The 19,668-nt window shown below is 65.7% G+C and overlaps 1 protein-coding gene across 1 annotated transcript; it reads left to right on the forward strand.

The window, feature by feature from the left end:
- The first annotated feature begins 1,792 nt into the window (after nt 1-1,792).
- Nucleotides 1,793-19,436, forward strand: ZNF335 (zinc finger protein 335). Its single transcript, XM_051844986.2, has 28 exons — nt 1,793-2,305; nt 2,964-3,211; nt 4,201-4,441; nt 5,048-5,125; nt 5,334-5,639; nt 5,727-5,858; nt 7,532-7,678; nt 8,638-8,875; nt 8,969-9,146; nt 10,203-10,315; nt 11,115-11,133; nt 11,256-11,372; nt 11,450-11,526; nt 11,601-11,761; nt 12,410-12,642; nt 13,460-13,553; nt 13,663-13,757; nt 15,160-15,419; nt 16,306-16,417; nt 16,502-16,876; nt 17,477-17,619; nt 17,698-17,852; nt 18,115-18,218; nt 18,308-18,385; nt 18,522-18,605; nt 18,689-18,754; nt 18,832-18,913; nt 19,015-19,436. The coding sequence occupies exons 2-28, from the start codon at nt 3,014-3,016 to the stop codon at nt 19,140-19,142; spliced, it is 4,014 nt and encodes a 1,337-aa protein (XP_051700946.2). The 5' UTR covers nt 1,793-2,305; nt 2,964-3,013; the 3' UTR covers nt 19,143-19,436.
- Nucleotides 19,437-19,668: the final 232 nt, after the last annotated feature.

Below are 19,668 nucleotides of genomic sequence, written 5' to 3' on the forward strand. Positions count from 1 at the left end.
TTTGTGGCAAATCTACTCTCTGGCTCTGCTCCAACAGGCAGGGACTGGCCCTTAGGACCAGTTTCCTGGGTTCTCCTACCAACTGGCCTCTGGCTGGGTTCAGAGGAAGAGGAAGGGCTCGGCCCGCGTCTCTGTTCCCCATGTAGTGACCTTGGGCAGGTGTGCCAGCAGGTGCACTGGTGACTCTGCAGCCCCAGCCCTGGCCTCTAGTGTCCCTGGAGCCCTTCCTCTCCTGCCTGTATGCCTCCAGCCCTACGGGAGACAGCGGCTTCTCGATGTCGTCAACCTCAGGTTTGCCTCAGCCTCCCCTGTTGTCACTTCTCTCCGTCAGACAACTTTGTCCTATTTCCCCGCATTAAATTCCCTCTTTTGAACCATCTGGCACAGGTCCGGTTCTCCTGGCTACCCCTGATAGCCGGGCTTCATCCATAAAATGCGGGTTCATTCCTACAACCAACAGGTGCATGACGTCGACCTGCATCGGTCAAACTGGGCTGAATGCTGGGGACGCCCCTCAAAGGAGCGGACGGAGCAGCCCACTGTCCCCGGTCCCAGGCCAGCCTACCCCGGTCTCCGCTATCAGCTCAAACGATGCCGCCCCGTCACCTGCTGCCTGGCCAATTTGTTTTCTGAGACCAGGTGTTCTGGTCCTGGGGTCTTTCTCTCCGAACCCACCCTGCTCCAGCCCTGAAAGATTTAGGATAACCAACAGGAAGCCTTCATTTGCACCATGGGGAAGGAACTCCAGGGGCTCATTATGCTAAGTGGCGGTAGCTTTAACCTATAAATAGGTTTTTAAAACAGGTTTGACTAAGGCCTGAGAGGGCAATGCCAAGGAGACAGAAGGCAGGGATGGCCCCTGAGCGCCTGCCTGCTGCCCTCCTGGAAGGAGCACTGGACCGGGCGTCTGAGGCCCAGCTCTGCCGACCCCACCGCAGGATTCTCCTCACCTGTGACATGGGAGCGGCCTTGAGCCCTCTCTGGTTGCTGCGGCTGTGAGTCACCGGACACAGCACCTGGCAAGCCCGCAACCGACATCCCTGGGGGACCACTCCGCCCTGTGGATCCGGCCTGGACTCTCAGACAGCAAGTCCCTTCCTCCTGCTAGGCCTCAGTTTCCCCATCTGTGAAACGGGAAAACAGCGGCCATGCCACCTTGCTTGAGAACCAAGGATTGCGGCTGCTGCACCAGGCCAGCTTCCACCCCCTCCCAGCAAAATGCAGACAACACTGGCAACTGCGCCCCGGGGGCGTCACGAGGACCCAGCGCTTACAGCAGCGGCGCCGGCTGTCTCATTTTTTAAAAGATTATTCATTTATTTGAAAGTTACAAAGGAGAGACCCAGAGATCTTCCAGCCCTCGGCTCACTCCCCACACGGGCTGGCACCGGGCCGGGCCGAGGCCAGGCTCTTGTTCTGGGTCTCCCACGCGGGTGAGGGGCCCAAGCACCTGGGTCACCCTCTGCTGCTTTCCCAGGCGCATCAGCCCGGACTCGAACCTGCGCGCACACGGGACGCCGGCGGCTCAGCCCGCCGCCCGCTTTTCAATACACCAAGTCTCCGGCTTGAGTCTTCTCCCCTAGTGTCTGTCGACTGATAATAACGTGGGAAACAAGTTGATGCGGGGACGGAACCCGCGGCGCCCGACTCCTCCCGCGAGCGCCGCACAGCCGTCTCTGCCCGTTAACTCAGCAAAGCTCGGGCCAGGCACGGGCTCCCCGCGCCCCCCGCCCCGCCTCCGCGCCCGGACCCCCGCGTCCCCGCGCCCGCCCCGGCAAACCTAACCCGCGGGATTCGACCACTCTCCAGGAGAGCGTTCTGGAACCGACCCACAGCCCGAGAAAACGACGGTGACATTTGCTCCCCGCCCGCCAAACCTAAGCTCCCGCCACCACCCACCGGCAGGAGCCACGCCCACGGCCACGCCCACCACCGCGCCCGCCCACGGCTGCTCCCCGCTCTCGCCGCGCCCACCCCTGCGGCCCCGGGAAGGGACCCAGCGTGACGTCACGGCTCACTTCCTCTGTAACCCTCCGCCAGGAGAAAAGGTAGTCCCCGGCCCCCGGCGGGCCCGCGTCGCCCGTGCTGGGCAGCACAAAGAAATTCTGGGGTCCTTCCGAGCCCGGCTGTAGTTCCGAGGCCACGGAGCGGCCTCCCGGACGCCGCATATCTGTCCTTGCCCGGAGCCGGCGGTGGAAGTAGTTCCGGCTCCCGAAGGCCGATGGGTCCCTCCGCGGCGGGGGAAAGAGGATGGCGACCCCGTCGATGCCGGAGCCGGAGAGGAACGCGGTGCCGGAGGCCTCAGGTGAGCGTCGGGTCGAGTGCGGCCGCCCCACTGCACCCTGCCGGGGAGGGGGGCCCCACTGCGCGAGCACCCGGCGGCCAGGTCCCGGGCCCGGCGGGGCTGTCCGAACAGGGCCCCGGGGTCCCAGGCCCTTTAGTCGCTCTCGCACTTGCCTGAGCGGAAACCCGGCGCCGCCACAAGATGGCGCCGGGCCTGGAGCGCAGGCAGCGCCGGGGACAGCCCCGCGTCGCCAGGCCCCGAGACCGTCGCTGTCAGCCCCCTCTGCCGGGGAGCCAGGGGCGGGGGGAGCGAACCACTGACCCGGGGGGCCTGCGGGCTGTACCACCGACCCTGCACCGGGGGGACTCGGGGGGCCCGCGGGGCTGAACCGCTGAGCCCGGACGGGGCTCACCGAGCGGGCCACCGTGCAGGGGCGGGGAAAGGGTCACGGTGACCGACCAGTGACCACCCCGCCCGGCGGAGGCTCCTAGCCTGGGAGGCTGGGCTTCCTCGTCCTCTTCTGGGAGCGTCCCTCGCCGTACACGAGGAAGCCGTGCCTCGCCGGAGACTCAGTCTTTGCCTCTGCGAAATGGGCGCAGGGGTGCAGCTGGGTGGGCTGTGGCTGCCCACGGCGGGAAGGTGGCCCGCGCGCTCCAACTCCGGCCACCTCTCCTCGCAGAGTGAAAGCCCCAGATCCCGCGCCCTCCTGTCAGGCAGCTCCCCGAGCCGATGGAGGAGAACGAGGTGGAGAGCAGTAGCGACGCGGCCCCTCGGCCCGGCGGGCCGGAGGAGCCCTCCGAGAGCGGCCTGGGAGTGGGCACCTCGGAAGCCGTGTCCGCGGACAGCAGCGACGCGGCGGCCGGCCCGGGGCCGGCGGAGGCCGACGACTCTGGCGTGGGACAGAGCTCGGACCGCGGCAGCTGTCTGGTACGCCGCGGCGTGGCCGCGTGGGTGGAGGCGGGGACGCGGGCAGCGGTGCCTGGCCGGCCAGCAAGCTCGACTGGTGGCTGATGTTGGTCGTTGCCGCTTTCGGGGGAGCCAGGCTCCGTGCCAACCCCCCGGGGGGGTGGTGCTCGGGCAAACTTCAGGCCTTATATGGCACGGAGCCACATGCCCCGCATCTCACAGGAACCACAGCGTGCGGCCAGGGCCAGGGTCAGGTCTTGGCTGTGGGCTCCCTGCGTGCGCAGGTGTCCCAGGCGAGTGCGGGCCCTGCCTTCCCCTGGCGGGCGGCCTGTTAAGAGTCTGTCTGTGCGTGGGTCCGGAGCGCCTTGTCCTCTTGGGCGCCCAGCTTCTAGCCGGGTTTCCACACCTGTAGGTGGGCGTGGCAGCCTCTCCGAGGACGGGACGGGTGACTAGGTGCCCAGCGCACAGCACGCACCTGCCACGTAGCGGTGGTGTCCCGGGCGTCAGCTGGTAGGGGTGCCCGGCGATGGCCCTCACCGTGCGTCCCGGGGTTCATTAGTTCAGCAGAGATGGGTCTGCACGTGCCCGGCATGTGCTGGGCCCTGGGCATAGAGCAGGGGGCATCACCATGCCGCGAGCATGAGTGTGGTGCAGGGTGCCGGGCGGCTGCACCACGGAGGACAGAGGTCCGCCCTTGGCCTTGGGGCGGGGTGAGCGGCGGAGAAGAGGTAGCAGCTGTGAGAAGGCTGGGGAGTCCACCGGGGGACACTGCAGGAGGCAGGAGCCCCGTGGAAATAGCTCCGCCCACCTGTGGGCGGGGCACCCCACCCCTCACTCTGGGGTAGCCCCTGACCAGAGCCAGGGACCCCGCAAGCTGCTCCTGGGGTCTCTGGTGGCTTCTCCGGCTGGTCCTCACTGGGGCTGGAGGTCTGCTCACCTGTCCAGCAAGCAGGAGCCGCCCTGCCTCATGGAACCTCCTCCCGCCCTGTTCCCTGCCCCCCCCCCCCCAGGAGGAGGTATCGGAAAGCAGCTGCAGCGCTGACCCTCTGCCCCACGGCTACCTCCCCGACTCCTCCTCTGTGTCCCGGGAGCCGGTGGCAGGCGTGGCGGGCGGCCCCCCGGCGCTGGTGCACTCCAGCGCGCTCCCGGACCCCAGCGCGCTGGCCTCCGATTGCACGGCCTCCTCCTCGGATCTGGGCTCGGCCATCGACAGGATCATCGAGTCCACGCTCGGGCCCGACGTGATCCAGGGTGAGTCAGGTGGGGGCGACAAGGGTGGCAGAGGGAGGGGACAGGGGACACATCTGTGTGCACGCGCATGCGCGCACGGGGCGGGGGCTGTTCTAAACACTTCCTGTCCAGCACTGCTTGGGTCCTGCAGGCACCGTGCTGGCCTGGGCCGGGTGCTCCTGGACTCTCCCCTCGGGGCTCTTGCTGTGAGGGGCCCACGGAGCCTGCCCATGACAGGCACGGGGGCACAGCAAACCTCTGGGCGTAGCCCCTCAAACGCCGAGGGAGGGTCCTGCAGCCCATTCCCGAGAGCGTGGCGTGGGAGTTGGGCCTCTACCTGGGGAAGCCTTGGAGAGGAAGGAGGAGGACTTTGCAGGCCTGGGGTCCTGCGTGACCACTGGATTGCTGTGCGCACAACACGGGACCCACACCAACCTCCTGTGAGCCTGGCCAGGGGTCACGGACACCACGGAGGCCCCGGGCTCAGAGGGGCCACGTGGCTGGCTTTGGTCTCACATTGGGCCAGGCCCACTCACAGCCCAGAGTGGCGCCGTGGGTTCGGTGCCTCCCCCAGCCTTGTGACCCACCCCTCCCGTCACCTCCCCTCCCCACTCCACCTTTGTCCAGGCTGCATCACTGTGACCAGTGCAGAAGATGGGGGAGCTGAGACCACCCGGTACCTGCTCCTGCAGGGCCCAGACGATGGTGAGACCCCGCAGCCCTGGGGGGAGTTGGGGAGAAGGGTCTGCCACGCACTTCCGTGGCAGGTTGGCTCTGCTCTGGGCCTCAGTTTCCCTACTGGCAAATTGGCTTTTGGAGGAAAATTTTGTTCGGAGATCACAGACCAGCTGATGGCGGGGCGGCTGGTGGCGCTCGTGGCCAGCCTTGTCTTCCGTTTACCTCCCCTCTGCAGGAGCCCCCATGACATCACCGATGTCGACTTCCACCCTGGCCCACAGCCTGGCAGCCATCGAGGCCCTGGCCGACGGCCCCACGTCCACGTCCACCTGCCTCGAGCCACCTGAGGAGGTGCGGGGCGGGCCCAGCTCGCCAGCACAGCCACCCCCGGCCTCTGGCGCGGAGGAGCCAGACCTGCAGAGCCTGGAGGCCATGATGGAGGTGGTGGTGGTGCAGCAGTTCAAGTGCAAGATGTGCCAGTACCGGAGCAGCACCAAGGCCACGCTGCTGCGCCACATGCGCGAGCGCCACTTCCGGCCAGGTGCGTGCGCGGCGGCTGCCCGCCGGGGGCTACACAGGGCTGGGGAGCCGGGGACTGGCCCTGGCAAGCTCGTCTCGCCATCCGCAGCCACAGCCGCAGCCGGCAAGAAGGGCCGTGTGCGGAAGTGGGGCGCTGTGACCAGGACCCAGGAGGAGGAGGGGCCGGAGGAGGAGGAGGACGACGACATAGTAGACGCTGGCGCCATTGACGACCTAGAGGGTAGGCCACCGTGGGCTCCCACCCATCCACCCACAGTCACGGAGCCCCTGTGGCTCACGGGAAGGCCAGGAGAGAGCAGTGGGCGTGGACACAGCCGTGGGCTCCCTACCCACCCACAGTCACGGAGCCCCTGCGGTTCACAGGAGGACTGGGGGAGAGGAGTGGGCGCGGACACAGCCGTGGGCGCCCCGCCCATAGTCACGGAGCCCCTGCGGCTCACGGGAGGACTGGGGGAGAGGAGTGGGCGCGGACACAGCCGTGGGCGCCCCACCCATAGTCACGGAGCCCCTGCGGCTCACGGGAGGACTGAGGGAGAGGAGTGGGCGCGGACACAGCCGTGGGCGCCCCGCCCATAGTCATGGAGCCCCTGCGGCTCACGGGAGGACTGGGGGAGAGGAGTGGGCGCGGACACAGCCGTGGGCGCCCCGCCCATAGTCACGGAGCCCCTGCGGCTCACGGGAGGACTGGGGGGGAGGAGTGGGCGCGGACACAGCCGTGGGCGCCCCGCCCATAGTCATGGAGCCCCTGCGGCTCACGGGAGTGCCAGGAGAAACAGGCGCGGACACAGCCGTGGGTGCCCCGGGAGAGGCGCTCACTCCGCTCCAGGACTGGTCTGTGCAGCTGTGCAGGCGGCATGCTGGGAAGGTCGCGCTCGCCCTGCAGACCTGTGACACGGGCAGACACCTGCGTACTTGCCGTTGTTTGGGGAACCATGTTTTTGGTTTTTATTTTTTTCAAGATTTATTTATTCGAAAGGCAGAGTGACAGAGTGAGGCAGAGACAGAGAGATCTCCCATCTGTTGGTTCACTCCCCAAGTGGCTGCCATGGTCAAGCCTGGGCTAGGTCGAAGCCAGGAGCCAGGAGCTCCATCCAGGCCTCCCGCGTGGGTGCAGAAGCCTAAGTGCTTGGGCCACCTGCTGCTGCTCTCCCAGGTGCATCAGCCGGAGCTGGATGGGAAGTGGAGCTCCGATTCGGGATCGGGCATCGCAGGTGGTGGTTTAACCCACGCACCATAACGCTGGCCCAGGAGCCATGGTTATAAAAAGACTGAGGGAAAGCTGAGTTTAATCGTATATTTATTTAATATATCTAAAATGTTCTTTCAGCATGCAGTCATTAACAAGTCATGAGTGAATCATTTTACTTTTCTAGACATTTTTTTAAAAAGATTTATTTATTTATTTGAAAGGCAGAGCCAAAGAGAGAGAGAAAGGTCTTTTATCTGCTGATTTACTCCTCAAATGGCCGCAATGGCCAGAGCCAGAGCTAGGCCAATCTGAAGCCAGGAGCCAGGAGCTTCTTCCGGGTCTTCCATGCAGGTGTAGGGGCCCAAGCACTTGGGCCATCTTCCACTGCTTTCCCAGGCCATAGCAGAGAGCTGGATCGGAAGTGGGGCAGTCGGGACTCAAACCAGTGCCCATGTGGGATGCCAGTAGTGCAGGTGGAGGCCCAGAGTGCTTTGCCACAGTGCCAGCCCCAAGGCGCCTTTTTCTAACTCACGTGAAGGGCCACATGAACTTGTATAGGGAGAGTGCTCACGGTCAGGCAGGGGCTTCCAGGAGGGCTTCTGGAGGGGGCGTCACGGGTGGGCCTGGAGAGCAGGCAAGGGTGGAGAAATGGGCCTCTTCCCGGAGGAGTGGAGTAAGCCTCTGCCTGCCTTCACTGTCCCCAGAGGACAGCGACTACAACCCAGCCGAGGACGAGCCCCGAGGGCGGCAGCTGCGGCCCCAGCGCCCCAGCCCCAGCACCCCCAGAACCCGAAGGAGACCCGGCAGGCCCCGGAAGGTGCCCCGCCTGGAGACGTCGGACCTGCCGGACGGTGAGACTGGGTTGTGGGAGGGGTCTCCGAGTGCGTGGTGCAGAGCAGCCCCTCCCCCAGGCCGGCCGCAGCCTCCTGGGAGGGGAGGGGCCTTGCAGAGCCGGCCCTGTAGTTCAGCTTTCCGGAAGTAGCTTCCAGCAGTAAGTCTCACGGCAAAACCGAAGTTCGGTCCTTGTGGCTGAACCGATGAGATAGGACCGAAATATCACTACCAAACTGACAGCGGAGGAAAACGCATGAGGCTGAGGCAGCGGCCAGGAGCCCTGGCTTGAAGCCTGCAGGCGGGGGCGGGGAGGAGCCAGTCGGGGCGTGTGCACCTGCTCTGTGGCTGCAAGCTCGTGACGTGGCCCCGGACCTCCTGTTCCATGTGAGTGAACGGAGGTGACAGCAGCACCTGCCCTTCAAGACCGCTTTCAGCCTAAACATGCACACAGGAGGACACGGTGGCTGCTGGGTACGGGCAGCGTGGGAGAACTGTTCGTTAGCCTCTTTTCCAAATAACTTCTATACCGCAGTACGTGTGCGCATGCACTCACGCACCCTGCACAGGTGAACACGCCTGGGTAGCCAGCGCCACCACCACCCCCCCCCCCGGCATCTGTAGCCCTGCTGGTTTGGGGGCTCTGTTGAAGTCCTTTGTGGGCTGTAGAGGTGACACACTCCCATCACTCTGGCTTCAGAAGCTATGCCATCAGCTGCAGCTAGGCCACCTCCCCACGACGCATGCGCCCTCGGGAGAACTGCTAGGGCTGTCCTGGGGGGTTGCCAGAGCCGCGATGCCGGTCCCCACGCGACGGCTGGGAGGGGTTTGGCACAGCAAGCCCGGGACAGAGCCGAGCCTCGAATGCAGGTCTCCCGACTGCGAGGTGTCCAGCAGGGCTGCCCTGTGACCCAGGCTCGCTGCGTTGCCCCGCGGCTGGCAGGGTCTTGACGGATTTGTGCCCCGGCACCCTCGGCAGGTGTGGACGCAGAGCCTCTGGTGAGCTCCCAGAGTGGACAGAGCCCGCTGGCGCCACAGGACCCCGAGGCTCCCAGCTCCTCGGGCCCCGGACACCTGGGCGGCCGGGCCCTCCTGGAGCCGGGGGTGAGCCAGTCGGACGCCGAGAACGCGGCGCCCGGCTGCCCTGACGAGCCCGACGCCCCGCCCCGCCGCCGGGGGCGGCCCTCCAGGCGCTTCCTGGGCAAGAAGTACCGCAAGTAAGGAGGAGGAGCGCGGGCCAGGGTGGGCCGGGGCCAGGGCTGGGGGTGGACAGGCCCCGCCCAGCCAGGCCGCTCCCCCCCACCCGGCAGGTACTACTACAAGTCGCCCAAGCCGCTCCTAAGGCCCTACCTGTGCCGCATCTGCGGCTCTCGCTTCCTGTCGCACGACGACCTGCGCTTCCACGTCAACTCCCACGAGTCCGGCGACCCCCAGCTCTTCAAGTGCCTGCAGTGCAGCTACCGCTCCCGCCGCTGGTCCTCGCTCAAGGTGCAGCCGCCTTCGGGCCCGGGGAGGCGGAGGGAGCGGTGGGGGTCCGCCCCATGGCGCTGTCGGGGGTGGGGTTGCCGGGGCACGAGGGCTGCCAGCTCTTCCAGCCCTGCGGGATGTGGGGAGCGGGTTGTGCGGGGTTCAGTGGCCTCGCATTTTCCGGGGAGCTGTTCCCACGGTGGGCATCGCCAGTTTGCTGGTGTCCCACCTCGGGCTGGTCCTCTGATTCGTGTGTTAGAAGGCCGTCCAGCAGAGGGCGGCAGCGAGCCTCAGGAGAGGGGCTCCTGCAGCCCAGAGCAGCCCTGAGCCTTTTACCCAGCACCTGGAACTCCATCGTCGCGCGGCCCAGTGAGCCGTAGGTCCACAGTCCCAGTTTGCTTATTTCCAGAATATTTATTTATTTGTTTGAAAGGCAGAGAGAGAGAGATGCTATCTGCTGACTTCACTTCCCAGTGACCACAGGGCTGGGCCTGGGCAGGCTGGATCCCAGAACTCGTCCCAGGGCTCCCACACGGGTGGCAGGCAGCTTTCTTGGGCGCGTTAGCAGGGAGCTGGATCGGGGGCAGAGTCGCTGGGAGCCGGACCAGCGCTCTGATCTGGGGTGCCAGCACTGCGCGCGGCCGCCCCAGGAGGTGCAGGAGGCCTGACCAGGGCGCCACAGCCGGCAGGCGTGGCGGGGGCTCCCTGTGTGGTGCTTCATCCCGTGCACACAGGGTGGTGGCCACGGGCTCCACAGGGGCGATGCCACATACATAGCACAGTGGGAAGGGAGTTCATTGGGGAGCCGTGCGGCCTGGGTTCAGTCCCAAGCCCTGTGACCAAAGGTCCCTTCACCCCGAGCCTCGGTTCCCTCCTTCGTCAGATGGTGAGCCGGCATGGGGCCTGGCACAGAGAGGGTCCCTGGCCAGGGTGGTCCCCAGCCTTTGGAGGCCTTGCCCCTTGTCACAGCGTCTGTTTGCCTCCCCTCACTCCGGGAGCCTGATCCCGTGGCCACCACCAGGCTGTGGGCACAGCCAGGGAGGCCGGGCCCCAGCCCCATCTCCCTGCCTCTCCCAGGAGCACATGTTCAACCACGTGGGCAGCAAACCCTACAAGTGTGACGAGTGCAGCTACACCAGTGTCTACCGGAAGGACGTCATCCGGCACGCGGCCGTGCACAGCCGGGACCGGTGCGTGGGCGTGGGGGTGGGGCTACCAGGTGGTGGGAGAGGGGAGGCCCAGGCTAACCATGGTCCCACTTCCCGAGTGCCTGCTGAGCCAGCCTGGTTTGTGGCCCGATGCACGTGTGATGAGAAAGGCACAGCCACTCATCCTGGGTGCTGTGGCTGAGAACAGGGTGACCCGTAGGCCCCGAGCTCCCCAGTGTTCCCCCTGAGCTCCCCTGGGCTCCCCAGTGCAGCCTTCCCTTCTGTGAGCTTCAGCCTCCCCTTCTGTGAGCTTCAGCCTCATCTGCAAAGTGAGGACAGCTGTTGAGGGCTGGAGGGGATTCCTCCCCGCTCTCGCCCCCTGGGAGGCCTGGGGTGCAGGCTGCCCGCTGAGTGAGGGCGTGGCCTCCGGCCGGCTCACAGTGCATGAGCCACACCCGGCACAGAGGCGCTGGGCCTGGGACCCAGCCTGTCTCTGTGCGGAAGCCGGCTCTCCTGGGTGCTCGCAGGGCTTCCCGCTTTTAAAAACAGTGAAAGAGGAGGTCTGTGACCAGATATTCTCAGTCACCCAAGTACACACACATACACACACACACACACGCACACAGGCACACACCTGTGCTGCCGCGATCCTGCCTCGGGTCTTTAACGTGCAAGTGGGCTTCCTGATGGGGACAGGAAGTGTCCCTGCGCCCGGCCCCTCCCAGGGAACCCGGGGGGAGGGCTTCGGCAGGAGCAGTGTCCTCAGGCTGGCACAGGGAGCGGGGGTTCTGGGGTGTGCCTGGGGGAGCTGTGGTCTAACTCCTAGGCCTTTCTTCCCCAGGAAGAAGAGGCCGGATCCGGTGAGTCTAGGGCGGTGGGCTGGGAGGGGAGCCTGCCTGGGGGCTGACGGGGGAGGAGGGAAAGAGGTCTCACCCCTCCCTCCTCTCCCTCTCTCCACCGCGCCCCTTCCTGGTGTCCTCAGACCCCGAAGCTGAGCTCCTTCCCCTGCCCCGTGTGTGGCCGGGTGTACCCCATGCAGAAGAGACTCACGCAGCACCTGAAGACACACAGCACGGAGAAGCCCCACATGTGTGACAAGGTGGGCGCGGGCGGGCGAGCCGGGGGCGGAGGGGAGGGCGCCGGCACCCTGCGTCTGACTCCCCCCACCCCTCACAGTGTGGCAAGTCCTTTAAGAAGCGCTACACCTTCAAGATGCACCTGCTCACGCACATCCAGGCGGTCGCCAACCGCAGGTACTTCCCCCGGCGGCCCAGGGCTGGGAGGGCCCCAGCGCGTCGCTCACCTTCCCGCCGGCTCCCGCCCGCAGGTTCAAGTGCGAGTTCTGCGAGTTCGTCTGCGAGGACAAGAAGGCGCTGCTGAACCACCAGCTGTCACACGTCAGCGACAAGCCCTTCAAGTGCAGCTTCTGTCCCTACCGCACCTTCCGCGAGGACTTCCTGCTGTCCCACGTGGCGGTCAAGCACACAGGTCAGCCTGGTGTCCCCTGTGCCCGTGGTCAGAGGCTCGGCTCTCGTCCTCGTCCGTCCGTGGGAACAGCCGGCTCCCACCGTGTTCGGGGAGTGAGTTAGTTCCTGGGTCGTGCTCGCTCTCCGCTGAGCTCCCTGGCTGCTGCCTGGACAGCCCTGGCCCAGTTGCTTGCCCTCTCTGGGCCTTGCTCACTTGTGAAATGGAGAGTCAGAAGTGCCTGCCGGGCAGTTGTCGGGAAAGTGAGTTCTGTTGGTGCCCGGGGTCCTGTGAGCCCTGGGCGCTGGGCCAGAGCCCGGGCACGCTACCAGGGGAGCGGCGGCGGCAGCACGTGCGTGGCCCACAGAGATGGACTGGCGAAGCTGATTCGAGCCGGGGAAGGGGAGCGGGGCCTCCTGTTGCCAGATTCCTGTCCACCCGGGGGAGGCGACTGAGGGCGGTGCGGTCATGGGGCTGGAAGACAGGAGCCTGCAGGGAGAAGGCGCGTGTGGTGTGGAGGGCGGCTCTGATCCGCTCTGTCCTGCGCACCGGGGTGGACAGAGGGACTGCTGGGAGAGTCAGCTGGCGAGGCCTCTGCGGTCAGGGCAGACTTCCTGGAAGAGGAGGGCTGGGAGGAGGGGTGGACACAGCAGCCCGGACCTGTGCCAGCAGGGGCCAAGCCCTTCGCCTGTGAGTACTGCCACTTCAGCACGCGGCACAAGAAGAACCTGCGTCTCCACGTGCGGTGCCGGCACGCGAGCAGCTTCGAGGAGTGGGGGCGGCGCCACCCCGAGGAGCCCCCGTCCCGCCGGCGCCCCTTCTTCTCTCTGCAGCAGATTGAGGAGCTGAAGCAGCAGCACCGTGCAGCCCCCGCGCCGCCCCCCAGCCCCCCGGGACCTGCCGAGGTAGGCTCCCAGAGCAGGGCGCCGCCACGCCGGGCTGCAGCGGCCTCCCGTGGGTGACAGCAAAGCGATTCCCACTTCCCTGGACTGGCTAGAGGGGGCTGGGTTCCACGCGCTGCTGCCCTGAGCTTAGCCTCGCATGGCTTCCTGGGCCAGTAGGAGGAATGGAAGTAGATGGCTTATTCTCGCGCACAGAGGATCCCACAGGCAGCCACGGGGCTGGCACGGCCCCTGAGAGCCATCAGGGACCAGGCTCTGTCAGTCTAGGCATATGACCTCCCCCTTTGTAATAGCTTCGCAGTGCAGGTGCGTTGCAGGGGCACCAGCCATTCTAGCCACATCCCAAGCAAGAAGAAGGAGGAAAGGGTGGAGAGGATGCCTGCTGTCCTCACGAACTATACCAGAAGTTCCCTGCTTAGCTACCTGGCCACTCTTGGCTGAGCTGCGAGGGAGGGGAGAAGTGTGGTCTTGGAGCTGGATATGTGGCCCTCCCCCGTGAACCTCGGAGTTCTGTTACCAAGGAGGAGGGGAGGCTGGGTCCAGGGCCAGCTGCTCGCAGCCCCAGAAGGGTGGCCCCCACGGGGAGCTGGCAGAGCGCCCTGGGTTCGGATCCTTGCCCTGCTTCCGATGAGAGTCACGTCACCCTCCCAGCCTCGGCTGGTCTGTCCGGAGCGTGGCGCTGGTAAATACCTCGCAAGGTGATTTTAGACAAGCCGACCCGTGGGGGATGCCTGACCCGTGGGAGGTGGGAGGGGCTTGAGAAGTGGGCTGGAGTCTGGGCCGCCCCTTCTCAGGCTTGGCCGTGCCCCCCGCCCCACAGATCGCTCCAGAGGCAGCACCTCTGCAGTCCCCGGAGACCCCACCCCTGCTCTGCTCCGACACCCTGGGTGGCGCCACCATCATCTACCAGCAAGGTGAGCTCTGGGGGTGCTGAGAGCCCTAGGAGCCGTACCGGCTGGGGGTGCCCCTGGGGGTCTAGAGGACGGGGTGCCCTGTCTCAGACGTGGGCCCCTCCCCGCGCAGGAGCCGAGGAGTCCACTGCGATGGCCACGCAGACAGCCTTGGATCTGCTGCTGAACATGAGCGCTCAGCGGGAGCTGGGGGGCGCGGCCCTGCAGGTGAGCCGCCGGGAGCACTGGGGGGGGGGGGCAGGACAGACCACTGAAACCCATGGGCAGCCCCGGGAGCCCCCGGAGGTTAGGAGCTCCCAAGGCCCGGTGCTGGCTGCCACGGCAGCGTGTGCTGTTCTTCTGCTGTGGCCACCCCACCCGTGGGTGCTCCCCAGCGCCTGCGCTGGCCTCCCATCTCGCCGGGTCCTTGTGCAGCCTCAGACTCGCAGGGCCCTGTCTAGCTCAGCCCGCTCGTGGTCGTGTCCCGTCAGGCCAGCGTGCCTCCTCGAGCTCGTCTCTCCCCCCGGCCCGCCCAGCTGCCTGCGGTCGCCACCGCACCGCCCTCCCTGCCCCTGCTCAGCCAGTCCTTCTCCGAGGCGGGGCAAGTCCCTTAGTGCCTCCCCTGGCCCAGCCGCCTGAGAAGGTGGAGAGGGTAGGATGCGTAAGGGCAGAAATCCCCGGACCCTGCAGCCAGGGTGGGGCAGAACCCACTCCACGCAGGAGGGAATGCTCACGTCCGTCTGTTAGCCTTGGCCTTTGGTGCCCCCCTTCCTGGAGAGGTCTCTCCCCCCCCCCCCAGCCTTTACCCCAAGACTGTGGAGACGTTCATTTGTGGTTTTTCCCTCCGGATCCATTTTTCACACTTGAGTCCTTACTCCATGAAGAGTTTACCTTGGGTGTCTACAAAAAGGTAGCCATCCTTGTTTCGTTCCTAAGAGATCAGCATCCTATTTTTTTAAGGATTTATTTATTTTGAAAGAGTTACAGAGATAGACAGAGATCTTCCATCTGCTGGTTCTCTCCCCAAATGGCCACAAAGGCCAGGGCTGGGTCAGGCTGAAGTCTGGAGCCTGGAGCTCCATCCAGGGCTCTGTGTGGGTGGCAGGGGTCCCGGTGCTTGAGCCATCGTCTGCTTTGCCAGGTGCATTAGCAGGGACCCAGAGGGGAAGTGGAGCAGCCGGGACTTGACTCAGCACCTGCGGGGCGCCGGCATCGCAGGCGGCAGCTCAGCCTGCTACACTGCGGCGCCGGCCTGCGTTTGCAGTCTTTCGTTGGTTTAGGCAGCGATTCATATTTCCGTATTTTCAACTGCTTTTCTGAAACCTCCTGGAAGTAGAATAGGTGGGCCAGAGGCGTGGGCCCTGGTGGGAGGGGTGCCAGTTTGCACCCTCACCCACGTCGGGTGTCGTCACTCACGCATCTTGTGCCAGCCTGGGAGAGGGGCGTTGCATGCTCTCCACGTGTCCTGGTGTGGTTGTAAACGAGGAGCAGGAGCCTGGATTGTGCCGATAGTGGCAGGGGCCCGGGGCCTCACCGGAATATGGCTGCGCCCCGAGGACCAGAGAAGGGTCTGGAACGTCAGCTCCTTTGTCTCGGGTCCTGCCCATCGTGCCCTGTGGTGCCATTGCAGGTGGCCGTGGTGAAATCGGAGGATGTGGGAGCAGGGCTGGCATCCCCTGGTGGGGAGCCCTCCCCCGAAGGCACCGCTCCACAGGTGGTCACCCTCCACGTGGCAGAGCGGGGGGCCGGCGTGGCAGCTGAGAGCCAGCTGGGCTCCCCTGACCTGCAGCAGATCACCCTGGCCTCCGGTCCCTTTGGTGGGGCTGGCTACAGTGTCATCACAGCTCCCCCTATGGAGGAGGGGACATCAGCTCCTGGTACACCCTACAGGTGAGACCTGCCCCCTCGCAGCCTTTTTTAGGCGTGCTGGGGCAGTCAGATGCAGGCCCCCCCCCAAGCCGAGGTGGAGCGGGGCTGTTTGTCCTGCGGAATCAGGCACCACCATTTCCTGATGCCTGGGGGCTCCAGCACTCGGCACTGTGATTTACCTAACGTACTCCGTGAGACCCACGTTTCCCGTTTTACAAGCCAGGCCCAGGAGGTTAAGTGACTGGCCAGAGATGAGACACGTAGGAGCCAAGGGCATCTGAACCCTGGTCTCTTTGGTTCCCGAGCCTACATGCTGTTTGCCTTGGGGATCCAGGCGCCTCCCATCTCAGACGTTCAGTGGCTGCCCTCGGCTTCCCTGCAGTGGGTGGCCTGGGGCGGAAGTGCTGGGAGTTCACTGAACCCTTGGGCCACGTGAGGGAGCCCTGAGTCCCTGTGCCACACTTCAGCTGGGATGGGATCAGGATCCCTGGACCAGCACCCGAACGGGCCCGTCAGCGTCTGCCATCTGCTCTCGGGCTAGGGGAGCCTGTCAGCCCTGTGTCCTTCATCAGCGGGGTCCTCCGTGGGGCCAGCCTCATGGTGGCAGTCACCCTCCTCGCACCCTCTTGGCCTGGCCCTGCCCTGTGCTCATGCTGCACTTGGCCACACCTCGTTCAGACCCCCTGGGGCCCTTTGCCTGGCTGGCCGTGCCCCCTGCCGTGCCCAGCAAGGGGACAGGGGTCACTACCTTTTGAGCAGGGGTTATGCTGGGTGCCTGATACACCATCACACAAGATGGCAGAGGGTCAGTCTGGGACAGGGCAAGGCCAGGCCCTCCGACTTGACTCCCTCTGGGGTCTCCAGCCTCCTAGGACCTGGCCTTACCCCTCCCCTTCTCTGCCCACAGCGAGGAGCCTGCAGGGGAGGCAGCCCAGGCTGTGGTTGTGAGCGACACCCTGAAAGAAGCCAGCACCCACTACATCATGGCCGCCGACGGCACCCAGCTGCACCACATCGAGGTGGGGCTTGGGGTGCTGAGCCCTGGCCAAGTCCTTGCTCTTCCCTGCCTCCCCAGCCCCTCATGCCCTCTGGTCTCTCCACAGCTGACTGCAGATGGCTCCATCTCCTTCCCAAGTCCGGATGCCCTGGCCTCTGGAGCCAAGTGGCCCCTGCTACAGTGTGGGGGTCTTCCCAGAGACGGCCCTGAGCCCCCTTCTCCGGCCAAGACCCACCAGGCGGGGGACTCTGAGAGCTCTGCCTCCCCTCCTCCTGCAGCCAGTAAAGCCCTGGGCCTGGCGGTGCCCCCCTCGCCCCCGTCTGCAGCCGCCACGGCGTCAAAGAAGTTTTCCTGCAAGATCTGTGCTGAGGCCTTCCCGGGCCGGGCTGAGATGGAGAGTCACAAACGGGCCCACGCCGGGCCCAGTGCCTTCAAGTGTCCGGACTGCCCCTTCAGTGCCCGCCAGTGGCCCGAGGTCCGGGTAGGTGCAGCACCCCCCTCCCCCGTCACTCACTGGGCCACCTATCAGGCAGCTCCGCCCACCAGGGCCAGACGCCACTCAGCCAGTCCTGGGAGAGCTCACCCTGGTCAGGAGACAAGACGTTGACGCCAGGGTCTCCAGTGCGATGCAGGCATGCGGGCGCAGAGCCTAGCACAGGTCACTGGACTCGGGCACTGAGGCGTGACGGCAGGCGGCCGGTCAGGGACTGGCACTGCCGGTCACTGAGGGCACAGGGGTGCAGGGCAGGGAGGTGGGCTCCTAGTGCACCTTGTCCTCAGAGCTCAGTGAGGGCCCGGCCTCGAGCCAGCCCTCCAGATGGGGAGCAGGCCAGCGAGGCAGGACCAAGCCCAGTGTCAGACCACTGTTCCTCCTTCAGCACCTGCGCTCCTCTGGCTGAACAGACGAGCCAGGCCCGCGTTTTCCGGGGGACTGTGGGGAGCCAGCCTCTGGCCTGCTGCGTTCTTGTCCTCCATGTGCTGTGTGTGCGTGCCCAGCCCCTTGCTTGCTTCCAGGCACTGTCACCAGCTCCCTGTGGGGGCCGGGGACGCACTGCACCTGCCCAACTCCGCCCTCCCGCAGGCCCACATGGCGCAGCACTCCAGCCTGCGGCCCCACCAGTGCAGCCAGTGCAGCTTCGCTTCCAAGAACAAGAAGGACCTGCGGCGGCACGTGCTCACCCACACCAACGAGAAGCCTTTCGCCTGCCACCTGTGTGGACAGCGGTGAGGCGGGGGTGCCGGCAGGGGGCTGCCGGGCGCACCTGCTGCAGCCGCTGGAGCTTCCTGCCTTCTCCCTGTCAGCTTCAACCGTAATGGGCACCTTAAGTTTCACATCCAGCGGCTGCACAGTCCTGATGGGAGGAAATCAGGGACCCCAACAGCCAGGACCCCCACGCGGACCCCAACACAGACCATCATCCTAAACAGTGATGAGGAGACACTGGCCACACTGCACAGTGAGCTGCCCTGGGACAGGGAGAGCATGGGGGGGCACAGCGTGGCACTGGGACAGGGAGGGCATGGGGGGGCACAGCGTGGCACTGGCCACACTGCAGTGAGCTGCCCTGGGATGCGGGGGGCACAGCGTGGCACTGGCCACACTGCAGTGAGCTGCCCTGGGATGGGGGGGGCACAGCGTGGGTCCAGACTTGAGCCACTGCCCCAGAAGCCTCTTCTAGGCTTAGGGCCTTCAGCGAGCATCCTCCCCTCTCTGTCCAGCGGCCCTGCAGTCGGGTCACGGAGTCCTGGGCCCAGAGCGGCTACAGCAGGCACTAGGCCAGGAACACATCATCGTGGCCCAAGAACAGACGGTGACCAATCAGGTAAGAGCCGGGACTGGAGGCCCCGCTGGCGAGTCACGGGCAGGGCTGGTGGTGGAGCACCGAGGCTAGAGCTGGCTTGGCCCCGGCAGGAGGAAGCAACATACATCCAGGAGATCACCACGGCTGACGGCCAGACGGTGCAGCATCTGGTGACCTCCGACAACCAGGTGAGCCGCCCACGGGCCTGGGAAGGAACAGTTCTTCCCAAACCGCCCCTCCCCGGGTCCAGGCTTGCTGGGTAGCCCTGAGCCTTCCCAGCCACACTCCTAGTGAGCAAGGCCCTAGCACCTGCCTCCCCCTCAGGTGCAGTACATCATCTCCCAGGATGGGGTCCAGCACTTGCTCCCTCAGGAATATGTCGTGGTGCCTGAAGGCCATCATATCCAGGTGGGCCAGGCCTGGGTCGCGGGGCGAGCCTGGGGCAGCTACGCAGCCTCCTCCCTGGGGTCACCGGCTGGCTCCCTCTGCAGGTGCAGGAGGGTCAGATCACGCACATCCAGTATGAACAAGGGACCCCATTCCTTCAGGAGCCCCAGGTAGGCCCTGGGTTCAGGCAGAGCCGGGCAAGGGCGTGGCCCTGCAGGGCCGGCTCTCACCAGCTTCTCCCCCCTAGATCCAGTATGTGCCTGTGTCCCCAGGCCAGCAGCTTGTCACACAGGCACAACTTGAGGCTGCCGCACACTCGGCTGTCACAGGTAGGGAGCTGGACCCTGAGGGCCGTGGGGGCTGGGCCCCAGGCCTAGCTCCCAGGGCCTCAGGCTCACCCTGCTTTCCCCTCTCCCCCCTCCCCCGGCAGCGGTGGCCGACGCTGCCATGGCTCAAGCCCAGGGCCTGTATGGCACAGAGGAGACAGTGCCTGAGCACATTCAACAGCTGCAGCACCAGGGCATTGAGTACGATGTCATCACCCTGACGGACGAATGAGCCCCACGGGCCCGCGCAGACCATGGAGTCAGGGCCAGCCCTTCTGGGGGCGGGAGGACCCGCCTGGGTGTACCTCTCTTTCCCCTCGGGGTCCCCAGATCCTGGGCAGCAGCATCCACTCACTCCAAGGGAGCCAGACGTGTGCTGCTGGGGTTGGGGGCAGCCATGGGCCTCGCCAGGACACGCTGGGGGCCCTAGCCTGCAGGCAGGCTTTAGGAGAGAAATTTATTTTTGTTTGCATGGACCCACTGGGCCCTCAGTCTCAATAAAGGGACCAGAGTCCAGGCCTGGCCAGCTTGCTGTGTCCTCTTATTGCTACAGCCTGCCCAAGCAAAGGCCACTCCAGTGGGGTCATAAGGTGCAGGCTGCCCAGCCGCAGGGCCGGAGGGTGGAGATGCCTCGCCGAGCACCCTGCACCACTGCGCCTCCGCCGGGAAGTCAGGGCCAGCAGGAGGCGTCCTCTGCTCCCCAGAGGTCCGCGGGCAGGCGCGGCTGTGGGAGCCTGGAATTCTGCGGGGCAGGCCCC

This window comes from Oryctolagus cuniculus, chromosome 11, assembly GCF_964237555.1.
Source record: "Oryctolagus cuniculus chromosome 11, mOryCun1.1, whole genome shotgun sequence".
NCBI lineage: Eukaryota > Metazoa > Chordata > Mammalia > Lagomorpha > Leporidae > Oryctolagus > Oryctolagus cuniculus.